General features: G+C 41.6%; 1 protein-coding gene across 2 annotated transcripts in view; it reads left to right on the top strand.

Annotated features, from left to right (window-relative positions):
* The window catches only part of WDR7 (WD repeat domain 7), a 357,442-nt gene that overhangs the window by 74,469 nt on the left and 270,251 nt on the right, over window positions 1-12,722 (top strand). For both annotated transcript variants that reach the window (XM_040264319.1, XM_040264320.1), the window contains exon 14: window positions 1,830-2,044. In XM_040264319.1, the coding sequence (XP_040120253.1) occupies window positions 1,830-2,044 (215 nt within the window). The remainder of the gene's footprint in view (window positions 1-1,829; window positions 2,045-12,722) is intronic.

The following is a 12,722-nucleotide window of genomic DNA, read 5'->3' as shown; positions in this document are numbered from 1 at the left end:
GGAAGAACAAAACTATTATAAGATCCCGCATCTTGAGTGGCATGGCCAAAAATTAAAAACAAACAAACAAACAACCACTGTAAGATAGGAAAGGCAGAGACACAAAGGATGAAATGGTTAAGAAAAAAGTAGTACTTTTCTAGTCAAGTGAAGTTTCTTATTTCCCTTTTGGAGTCACTCTGAAATTTTGAAGGAAGAGGTTATTCGAGTGAAAATATGACTCTCTTTTCAACCTTCCTCCCTGTGAGTCCTCTGTGTAATTAATCACTAAGTCCTTCCCATTAGGTAGCCATCACCTCCCTTTTTTCTTTATAGTGTACTATTTTTATATCAGGCTATATTTTTTAACACCATGCTGTCTTTGGCTCCCTGATAGTTCAGTTGGTAAAGAATCTGCCTGCAGTGTAGGAGACCCCAGTTCGATTCCTGGGTCAGGAAGATCCTCTGGAGAAAGGATAGGCTACCCGATTCAGTATTCTTGTGCTTCCCTTGTGGCTCAGCTGGTGAAGAATCCACCTGCAGTGCCGGAGACCTGGGTTCGATTCTGGCCTGGGGAGTTCCATGGGGTCATAGTCCATGGGGTCACAAAGAGTCAGACACGACTGAGCAGCTTTTGCTTTCACTTTAATGCTATCTTTATTGGTTTGTCTGTTTTCTGTTTCCACCTTCTAGTCCACCCTGTACTCTCCTGGCAAATTAATTATAGGAAATAAAACAATAACAACCACACATGATTCATGCCACTGTCTTAAAAACAAAAACATAAACAATTTTAGTTCACATATCCTTTAAGACAAGACCCTCCTGGTACGCGTCTACCTTTGCCTTATCTCCTGCTGTTCTTTCATAGAGACTGGTTGCTCTGTGTGAAGAATAGTTCTAACCAAGAATAACTGGGTCACTATGTACTACTTCTTGTCTTCTATATCATGCGTATTGTTGCTCATGATTTTCATTCCTTTGGAACATTATTTCGTTCCATCTGCTTATTTATTTAGGCAGTATAAGCAATAGTGAAAGTGAAAGTTGCTCAGTCGTGTCCAGCCGTTTCCTTTGGCCTAATATTTTTTTTGTGGTGCAGGTCTATGAGTGATTCTTCCATCTTCTGTATATCTGAAAAACTTCTTATTTCACCATCACTTTGAAGATGCTTCTTTCTGGATATAGAACTCTATGTGGACAGTCTTTTGTTTATTCCTTTCAGCGTTCCACTATCTTGCTTGTATTATTTCCAGTGAAAAATCTGCTATAACCCTTACCTTTGTTCCTCTATGTATATGCTATAGCTATTTTTTTGTGACTTCTTAGAAAATTTTCTCTTTATTATTGATTTTGAGCTGTTTAGTTGTAGTTTTCTATGTATTTCTTGTGCTGAGGGTTTGTTGTACTTGAATCTGTGGGTATATAGTTCTCAGCAAACTTCGTAGGTTTTGGCCATTATTTATTCAAATATGTTTTTGACCTTCCCCTCTCTTTTCTCTATTTGGAGACTCTGGTATGTGCCTATTAGGATACTTGAAATTGCCCGGAGCTTGAGGATTGTCTTTTCATTTTTGCTATTATTTTTCCTGTGTTTAATTTTATAATTTCTATTCTGTATTTTCAAGTTTTCTGAGCTTTTCTTCTGTAGGGGTTTAAGGGAGAGGAAAGGAGGCAGGTAATGCTACATGGGAGATCATTAGAGGAAGGAAGGACAAGAAAATGTTTCTGGCAGGCACTGATAAAACATATCCCTCCATGAAAAGATGTCCATGCCTTTTTCCTTTCTGAAAAAATGGACTTTAGCCGTCCAGAGTCGTGTGGTGACTGTGCGTGTGTGTGTCTCCCAGGAGCGCTGGACCGGTGTGTGATGGGGATCACAGCTGTGGAGATCCTGAACGCCTGTGATGAAGCAGCCCCTGCTGCTGTTGACTCGCTGAGCCACCCGGCGATCAACCTCAAACAGGCCATGACACGCCGCAGCCTTGCTGCTCTGAAGAACATGGCCCATCACAAGCTGCAGACTCTTGCCACTAACCTCCTGGCTTCTGAGGCATCTGACAAAGTGAGTTCTATACGTGGGCTCACGTGTTCCCGGTCAGCTTCATTTAATGACACAGCTTTCACACATCTGAGGGAAGCATTTTGGGCTGACGACACTGGAGATACTAAGCTTCTGTTTTAAGCAGGTTTATCCAACACAGTTTTGGAGTGTTTCAAGTATTTGGCATTTTGAAAAAGTAACTTGTTCTTGCCATTCAAACTATTTTAAAATGATTCCTACAGACTTGAGTGACTTCAGTTTCTGAAATTAGAATGAACAGTTTGTGTATAATCCATCTTGTTAACTTGCTGAGAGTCTTCCTGTTGGAAGGTTTAGCACTAGTGATATCTTCAGGAGAAAAAAGTAACAACTTAGGAACAATTGTGGCTTATCATTTGTTCTAAAAATAGGCTCCGATTTTACTAATGTTAGGCCATTTGCAAGGTTTAAGAAAATATGTGAGAATAGATATGGTGAGATTGCACAAGTGCTGGCAGTTTTCTGCGAGACCCAAACTCAACCACACTTTCCTTCCTGATAGTTAAAATCAACCCACCAGTTACTTCTTTAGTTACCAGAAAATGGTCTTACTAAAAGAAGAGTCAGCCCGAGCTCATTAACTGGCTCCTTAGCATTAGTTTTCTAGACACCAGCCGCTCTCTCCTTTGTGGTCTTTGGTTCTGGGTTTTATTAGAACAGTTTGTCTCTGGTAGATGGATAAATGAAGCCTAGAGACCATCCCAGTGCTTCATCTGAATCACACTTAAAATTCAGAGTTCCATCTAAGAATTCATTAGAATTATGAATGAGTCACCAAATACTTTTATTTTCATTCTCTTTTATTCCTGATTCCTACTTTTTAAATGATTGAAAGTGAAAGTGAAGTGGCTCAGTCGTGTCCGACTCTTTGTGACCCAATGGACTGTAGCCTATCAGGCTCCTCCATCTGTGGGATTTTCCAGGCAAGAGTACTGGAGTGGGTTGCCGTTTCCTTCTCCAGGAGATCTTCCCAACCCAGGGATCAAACCCAGGTCTCCCACATTGCAGGCAGACGCTTTACCATCTGAGCCACCAGGGAAGACTCTTTAAATGATTAGATGTGTGCATAAAAAGCAAAGGGGTTGAAAGGACTGTGTACAAATTTGAAAATTTGCCCATGAATTAGTGAGTGCTAATGACACAGGAAATATTTACTACAGGCAGCTCCACTGACCCATGTCCTCTAATTGGCCGAAATAGTTGATCATTCTGTCTTTCCTCAAGATATTAATGTTTTATCAGCTTTGTTATATTGTATGTTTCATAGATTAGAAACATACAAAATTTCAAAAGGATTGTGAAATCCTTCTGTGATTTTTTTTTTTTCCCATGCTTTCTGTCCCATGCTGTGTAGAATAGAAAACAGGCTGAAATGCACTTGCCATGCCTGTAATTTATTTCAGGATATCATGTGGATATTCCCTAGGAATTCATTGTTCACGGCACATTGTCTGACGTTCTGTATAATTCTGATATTAAGCAAACTTATAAAACAATACATTCAATGGCAAGTGTGTAAGTTTGGTAAGTCCCAAATATATTCTTTTTCCTGTTGATAGCCCCTAGAAGTAAAACTTTGGAAAAATAATGATATGACTAGAAAATTGAAGGGAAATAAGTGGTACAGTAACATTTATGAATGGCTTTTGTAAGTGGTCATGGTCCATTATGTGATTTTTTACAGTCTTGTTTGTCCCTGTTTTAATAGTGCATTTTATAGGGCAATTAGTGATAAAAGCACCAGATATCAGAGACACTACACTTACGTATTGTAAAATATATTGCTCGTGAACCTCCTCAGCCTTGTAGCAGTGGTAATTGTTGCCTGGCCTACAAGGGAAACAATTATAGAAGGGGGGAAAGGCTTAGGAAGCCAAGGCTGCAGGAGGATAATCACTTTATGAAAAATGTATGTTGGCCAGACCATTAGGGATTTCTCTAACTATTTTCTCATGTTGACTTAGAGGCTTCTCCTGAGGGGAATATTTAAAGAGCCATTTGCTGGATGGCTTTCAAACCTCTGGAGAAATAGAGCCCACCCAAAGTTAAGAAAAAAAAAATAACCGAAACGTAACTAAGAGCTGCTCAGTGGTACATGACCTACTCTAGGAAATTGGATCTTTTTTTTTTTTTTTTCCCCATGGGTCTCAGTGGAAGTAAAACCTCAATGGGAATACTGAATAGAAAGTATCCAGTTGCCTCCTGGTTAGTGCTGGCAATTGGGCTATTTGAAAGTAACAAATATTTTATATTGTTAATTAGGTCAATTTTGCCTGACATACACAGCTTTACAAGCAAAGATGGAGAATTTACTGTCCTGTGATTTTTTTTTTTTCCTTTACTGGAAGAGCAGTAAGGTGATAAGTAGAATTATCCTTTATTACTGTACTGAATGCAGTGTTTGGATGCGATCTCAAAAATGACAGAATGATCTCTGTTCATATCCAAGGCAAACTATTCAATATCACAGTTACCCAAGTCTATTCCCCGACCAGTAACGCTGAAGAAGCTGAAGTTGAACAGACCTACAAGACCTTCTAGAACTAACACCCAAAACAGATGTCCTTTTCATGATAGGGGACTGGAATGCAAAAGCAGGAAGTCAAGAAACACTTGGAGTAACAGGCAAATTTGACCTTGGAGTACAAAATAAGCAGGGCAAAGGACAACAGAGTTTTGCCAAGAGAATGCACTGCTCATAGCAAACACGCTCTTCCAACAACACAAGAGACGACTCTACACATGGATACCACCAAATGGTCAATACTGAAATCAGATTGATTATATTCTTTGCAGCCAAAGATGAAGAAGCTCTATACAGTCAGCAAAAGCAAAACTGGGAGCTGACTGTGGCTTAGATCATGAACTCCTTATTGCCAAATTCAGACTTAAATTGCAGAAAGTAGGGAAAACCACCAGACCATTCAGGTGTGACCTAAATCAAATCCCTTAGGAGTGGGATTTGATTATACAGCGGAAGTAACAAATAGATTTAAGGGATTATATCTGATAGAGTGCCTGATGAAATATGGACGGAGGTTCATGACATTTTACAGGAGACAGGGATCAAGACCATCCTCATGAAAAGAAATGCAAAAGGGCAGAATGGCTGTCTGAGGAGGCCTTACAAATAGCTAAGAAAAGAAGGGAAGCCAAAAGCAAAGGAGAAAAGGAAAGATATAAGCATCTGAATGCAGAGTTCCAAAGAATAGAAAGGAGAGATAAGAAAGCCTTCCTTAGCAATCATTGCAAAGAAATAGAGGAAAACAACAGAATGGGCAAGACTAGAGATCTCTTCAAGAAAATTAGAGATACCAAGGGAACATTTCAGGCAAAGATGGGCACAATAAAGGACAGAAATGCCATGGACCTACCAGAAGCAGCAGATATTAAGAAGAGGTGGCAAGAATACACAGAAGAACTGTACAAAAAAGATCTTCATGGTGTGATCACTCACCTAGAGCCAGACATCCTGGAATGCGAAGTCAGGTGGGCCTTAGGAAACATCACTATGAAGAAAGTTAGTGGAGGTGATGGAATTTCAATTGAACTCTTTCAAATCCTAAAAGATGGTGCTGTGAAAGTGCTGCACTCAATATGCCAGCAAATTTGGAAAACTCAGCAGTGGCCACTGGACTGGAAAAGGTCAGTTTTCACTCCAATCCCAAAGAAAGGCAATGCCAAAGAATGCTCAACTTATCGCATGGTTGTACTTATTCCACACACTAGCAAAGTAATGCTCAAAATTCTCCAAGCCAGGCTTCAACAATACATGAACCGTGAACTTCCAGATGTTCAAGCTGGTTTTAGAAAAGGCAGAGGAACCAGAGATCAAATTGCCAACATCCATCTACTGGATCATCGAAAAAGCAAGAGAATTCCAGAAAAACATCTATTTCTGCTTTATTGACTGTGCCAAAGCCTTTGACTGTGTGGATCACAAGAAACTGTGGAAAATTCTGAAAGAGATGGGAATACCAGACCACCTGAGCTGCCTCTTGAGAAATCTGTATGCAGGTCAGGAAGCAATAGTTAGAACTGGACATGGAACAACAGACTGGTTCCAAAGAGGAAAAGGAATGTGTCAAGGCTGTATATTGTCACCCTGCTTGTTTAACTTATATGCGGAGTACATCATGAGAAATGCTGGACTGGATGAAGCAAAAGCTGGAATCAAGATTTCTGGGAGAAATATCAGTAACCTTAGATATGCAGATGACACCACCTTTATGGCAGAAAGTGAAGATGAACTAAAGAGCCTCTTGATGAAAGTGAAAGAGGAGAGTGAAAAAGTTGTCTTAAAACTCAACATTCAGAGAAGTAAGATCATGGCATCTGGTCCCATGACTTCATGGCAAATAGATGGGGAAACAATGGAAACAGTGCGAGACTTTATTTTGGGGGGTTTCAAAATCACTGCAGATGGTGAAGACAGCCATGAAATTAACAGACGCTTGTTCCTTGGAAGAAAAGCTATGATCAACGTAGACAGCATGTTAAAAAGCAGAGATATTACTTTACCAATAAAGGTCTGTCTAGTCAAAGCTATGGTTTTTCCAGTAGTCATGTTTAGATGTGAGAGTTGGACTCTAAAGAAAGCTGAGCACTGAAGAACTGATGCTTTCAGTGGTGTTGGAGAAGACTCTTGAGAGTCCCTTGGTCTGCAAGGAGATCCAACCAGTCCATTCTAAAGGAGATCAGTCCTGAATGTTCATTGGAAGGACTGATGCTGAAGCTGAAACTCCAATACTTTGGCCACCTGATGTGAATAACTGAGCTCTTAGAAAAGAGCCTGATGCTTTCATTATTATCCTCAAATTTTGAAATGATGAACCTAAAGGACATTTGGATAGAACATAGATTGGCAGATTTTTTTCTGTAAAGGGTTATAGAGTGAAAACAAAATTAGGCTTTGTGGTTCATATCACTTGTGTCACGGTGATTCAACTCTGCCATAATAGTGGTGTTAAAGGAGCTATGCCTGTGTGCTTAGTTGCTCAGTTGTGTCTGACTCTTTGAGACCCTATGAACTGTAGCCCACCAGGCTCCTCTGTCCATGGGATTCTCCAGACAAGAATACTGGAGTGGGTAACCATTCCCATCTCCCGGGGGTCTTCTTGACTCAGGAATCGAACCTGAGTCCCCTGCACTGCAGGCAAATCTTTTACCATCTTAGCCACCAGGGAAACCCCAAGAGGTATAGACCCTATGTAAATGGATGAATGTGACTGGCTCCCAATAAAATTAACAGAAATAGACAGTGGGCTGAATTTGGCCCTAGGTCATAGTTTGCTGACCCTTGCATCTGAAGATGGCATTATTCTATCAAGGTTGTGGATATAGTTCCCCCGTTGAATGACCTTTGCTTCATTTTTGAAAAGCAGAACAGAGGAGTGGTTTAGAGGCCAAGTTCTGATGACAGATGTATCTGTGTTCCAGTTGCATCTCTGTAACTTCCTGCCTGTTGATGACCTTGGACAAGTAACCTCTAGGGATCTAGGTTATACATGTAATTGAAAGCAAATTCTTGTAAAGGAAGTAAAGGTTGACAGTGTATTAGAGAAACAAAATAACACCAGGACTGGGGAATAAAAAAGAACATATGGAGTTAATAATTAATAAAGTCATTGCTCATCATTAATAGCTGTTTTGGTAGAAATAATTGGGTCAGAAGTCAGGATACAATGAGTTAGGAATGACCATGAGATCAAGTGGAGGTATAGTGCGTGGAAGAAGTTTGCTGTTAGAGTAAGAGAGTAGAGTTAGCTCCATTGGTGGTTGCAGGGTTAAGAGCAGAGTTTATGCTTTGGGAGCTCACTGACCCTTTTGCTGGTGGAGGGAGCTATCGGTGGGGCTGTGGAAGAGGACATGCTGCCGAGAACAGAGTTGGGTTCACCCTTATTAAAAACTCTTCCCTTACAATCTGTAATGATGAAAAGAGGGAGGTGAATATAACAGGTTATTTTCAGCAGCAGCATTTTCAGTGGAAGAAGAATCATATTTGTTAAAAAAAAAAAAAAAAGAAAAAAAGGAAGTGGTAATAATCCTTTGAGGGGAGAGTCGTCTTTTTTTTTAATCCATCATTCAACTCAGAACAGATGCTCTGTGGGTTAGGAGTTAGAGGACTTGTATGATATAAATAAATGGGAGGGTCGTAACTGGCATGTAGTGATATTTGAGGAATGCATAAATGAATATGTCAAGAAGCATGTCTGGGCATATCTGGTGATCTTTTTGACAAGTTTTCCCATAAAGCATTTGTCAGACACTGGTTCTTGGTGAGGCAATCTTGACGGATGCCTTGGGCCAGTGGGATTTTATCAGTGAAGCTGGAAACCTCGTGGCCATGGAATTCATTTCATAGGCCTACTCTGTGTGGCTTTTTATTGGGCCTCCTTGTATCTTAGGCTGGAGAAGGAATTGGCACCCCCCTCCAGTACCCTTGCCTGGAAAATCTCATGGATGGAGGAGCAAGGTAGGCTACAGCCTGTGGGGTTGCAAAGGGTCAGACACGACCGAGCGACTTCACTTTCAATTTTCACATCTTAGGCATTGTATCAATCAGAATCACCCTATTTATGTTGAAAAAGAATGAAGTTGAAGAAATTGAAAAGTGGCCAGAATGATTTATCTTTTACCTTGCATTTCTCTCTCTGTTGTCTAATTAGTCAAAACCCTGAAAAAATGAATGGGTTATATTTGCAAAGGTCAGTAGCTTTGTATTCTGGGTAACTAGGCGATAGAATGGGATTTAGAAGTCAAATATAACCTACTGTGAACATACTCTGTGTCTTTCGCTTGCAGAATTCATTCTGTAAAAAAAAAAAAAAATTTGTACCGATCGAATTGACTTTATGATTCATTGTGAAAAGGGCACTTGTCCGGTACAGACAGGGACAAGTCAAATGACATTATGTACAGATACCAGGCCTTTCTGGTGAAGTGTTTTCAGCCTTAGAAAAATTCTTATGATATGTCTGACCTTTGGAGAATCAATTAAACTTGCTTAACATTCTGTCCCCAAACTTTAATGAATATCTTAAGAGAAAATATGAATATGTTAATTGTATATTTATTATATATGAGTTCAGCTTTGGGTTCTTCTAAGTGGTTATTAAAATAAAATTTTTAAATTACACTCATTACTGTTTAATTGTTAATAAATAAAGTTAGGGAGACCTAGGTAAAGGGAGTGAATGTCTCACTGTAGGAGAAGAAGGGTTTATTAAGTGCCTGTGTGACCAGTGATGCCCCTTAATGGAGGGTAATTAACAATTAGAAACCGAATCTCGATGCTCCTGGCTCCTGCGACGACGTTGCGTCCAGTCCCTCTCAGAAGACAGAGCTGGACAGTATGTTTACAAGGCATATACAGTGACTTAAACAAATGTATTAAGTATTTCTGTCTTCCTGAATATATGAAGTGCCTTGGACTAACCCCATTACCTCCAGTTCTAAGCACATACCACAGTGTTTGTTCTGGGCTCCCCTCTTGGCATATTATAACTCTCTTCTCACCTGTGAGAAACCTCACCCAGTATTTTCAATGTATTGATCTGTTCCGTTCCCCCTTTATGTAGACAATTTCCTTCCCACCCCACATCTCCTTTTAGGTGTGCCGACCAAAAGCTTACCTCCCACAAAGGAGAACCCTTTCCTTTTGATTCTTAATGTGTTTTTACCTTCCACCGTCTGCTTCTCTTAGGCATGATCAGTTGTGTTTATTTATTCTCGTGTTTCTTTCTGTTTAGGTTTCTTTGTCAAAGTGATGTTTTAGTTTTAATTCTTTCTTGAGTTCAGTCATTTCATTTCTGATTTTTCTAATTCTTATTTGTGGTGTTCTTTCATAGTGAGTATCATTTTAAAAATGTTCTCTAGCTTGTTTTGAAATAGCACATTCATTTCAGTCTGCTTCTTAAACATGTCTGTTTTCTTGCCCTTATTGTCTCTCTCTAATAGTAGCTTTATTTTATTATGCACGATCTTAGTTCCCTCACCAGGGATCAAACACAAGCCCCCTGCAGTGGTAGCATGGAACCCTAGCCACTGGACCACCAGGGAAGTCCTGATCTGATTCTCTCTTGGCCTGCAATAATTTGATCTCAGTACTTTTTGGAATATTACTTTGTGGGATATTTTTTCCTAGATTTTTTTAATGATTAACTCAGGCAGCATTTTTAGCTTCACAGGACTCCTTCTGTTGTTTCACGTGGTTCAGTAAGATGGTGACTTGCTTTCTGACTGTTTCCGGCACTGTTCTTCGCCTTACTTTTTTTTTTTTTTTTAAATTACCTGTCCATTTTGATTACGTTCTTAGCACTTTCTCATTACCAGGGCATCCTTTCCTAGAAGGGAGCCCTGAGGCATCAGTGTTGTAAGGGCCTCAGGACTCTGATGTACCGGCCTCACATTTCTCACAACTGTGGACTCTCGTGTTTACTTGCTGTTGAGGTAGGTGAGGCCCTCCCAGGTTTAGCTGCTCTTTCCAGATTTATTTTTCAGATGCATATCTGTTGGCTCTTACAGAGTTTTCATGGCAGAGCTCTCAAATACATTCCTGCTTCCATCTTCCCTCCTTCCTACAGCATGCCTGACACCAGGTGGACTTTGTAGCTGTTGGTGGCCTTTCCCATCCACTTGAATTTTGGAATTTATGGGTGTACTTCATCACTTAGTTCTGTTGAAAATGTTCTCAGTGAGCTTCAGTTATGCCATCTAGTTTCTCTGTCCGTTTTTATGGGGGGATTTGGAAAAACCCAGTAACTATGCTGGCGTCACTGCTGTGATCTTCCCAGAATCCCCTTCAGTCTCTATATTCTTGAGGTTAAGTATAAAATTCAGTGAGATGAATTAGTTAAAGACAAATCATATTAAACATTTAAAATCTTACCTGTGTATTATTTGAACTAGATGAAGCATATATGTGAATATATTTTTTCTGGATCACACTGGTAAGATACCAATGTGGTTTTAAATTTAAAGGACACATACTTTCTATTTGGGCTTCCCTCATGGCTCAGTGTTAGAGAGTCTGCCTGCAATACAAGAGACCCAGGTTCGATCCCTGGGTTGGGAAGATCCCCTGGAGAAGGAAATGGCAACTCACTCCTGTATTCTTGCCTGGGAAATCCCATGGACAGAAAAGCCTGGCGGGCTACAGTCCATGAGGTCGAAAAGAGTCAGATGCAACTGAGTGACTAAACAATGACAAAGGTGTTTTGAAGTAATTTGATAGAAGTGTAAAGACTCATGACTAAAAATCAATACGTTAGTTCTTTGGGTAAGAAATAATTTCTTCCCGTCTGATATGATTGGGAAATCTGCTCTTTATTAGACCATACAACATATTTTCAAAGTTCTTGACTTTTGTATCCTCTGTTAGAAAATAATTGAATAGGTCTAGGTCAGGAACGGAGAAGGCGATGGCACCCCACTCCAGTACTCTTGCCTGGAAAATCCCATGGACAGAGGAGCCTGGTAGGCTGCAGTCCATGGGGTCGATAAAAGTCGGACACGACTGAGCGACTTCACTTTCACTTTTCACTTTCATGCATTGGAGAAGGAAATGGCAACCCACTCCAGTGTTCTTGCCTGGGGAATCCCAGGGTTGGGGGAGCCTGGTGGGCTGCCGTCTATGGGGTCTCACAGATCCGGACACGACTGAAGCGATGCAGCAGCAGCAGTGAGATGGCTGAGGAGACCCAGAAAGTATTACAGATACCTGGCCTAGACTGATGTGATCAGGACTGGCTTCTTGGAGGAGGGGGTGTTGAATGAGTGGAGTATCGTCAGGTGGGGGGTGTGGGTGGGTGGTGTGTGTTCTGGGAGTAGCAGGTGGCAGGTGCAGGGAGGGGAGTGGGGACTGACCCGTGTGCTCAGTGGAGCCGGGGGCCAACCAAAGACACATGGGCGGTGGGGGGAAGCGAGCCATCCGTTGTGTACCTGGCAAGCCCTAAAGCATTCTCTCTCACCTCAGTAGCTTTCAAACTTAAACAAGAAGTGGCGTTAGAATCCTTCCCTCAAAAAGAACTTTTTGTGAAAGCCAGTATGGCCATCAGATCTGGGGACACATGGGGGAGAGTACGAATTGAAGGGTGGTTTGTGAGCTGTGTTCGGCAGGACCTAGTAATCTGTTGGGCTTCCCTGGTGGCTCGGCTGGTAAACAATCCACACGCAAATGCAGGAGACCCCAGTTCAATTCCTGGGTCAGGAAGATCCCCTGGAGAAGGCAACGGCTACCCCCTTCCGTATTCTTGGGCTTCCCTGGGGGCTCAGCTGGTAAAGAATCCGCCTGCAATGTGGGAGACCTGGGCTCGATCCCTAGGTTGGAAAGATCCCCTTGAGGAGGGCATGGCAACCCACTCCAGTATTCCTGCCTGGAGGATTCCATGGACAGAGGAGCCTGGCGGGCTGCAGTCCATGGGGTCGCAGAGTCGGACAGGACTGAGTGACTGAGCACAGCACACGTGGTTTGTTAGGCAGAGTGGGCGAGGGGGGTTAACTCAGCTTTCTGGCTGGTTGACTGACTAGACGTGGCTCTGCCCGGAGTGAGGGAGAATCTGGGGTCAGCTTTTGCGGGGCTGACGCAGAGTCGCTTTGTGTGTGATGCGGGCTGGGGAGAACTTGAGGGAGGGGTGTGGTGGCGGGTATCCAGGCGGAG

The sequence above is a fragment of the Oryx dammah genome, unplaced genomic scaffold, assembly GCF_014754425.2.
Source record: "Oryx dammah isolate SB20612 unplaced genomic scaffold, SCBI_Odam_1.1 HiC_scaffold_22, whole genome shotgun sequence".
Taxonomy (NCBI): Eukaryota; Metazoa; Chordata; class Mammalia; order Artiodactyla; family Bovidae; genus Oryx; species Oryx dammah.
Note: the sequence above shows the minus strand (reverse complement) of the source record. Positions and strands in the feature narration are given on the sequence as shown.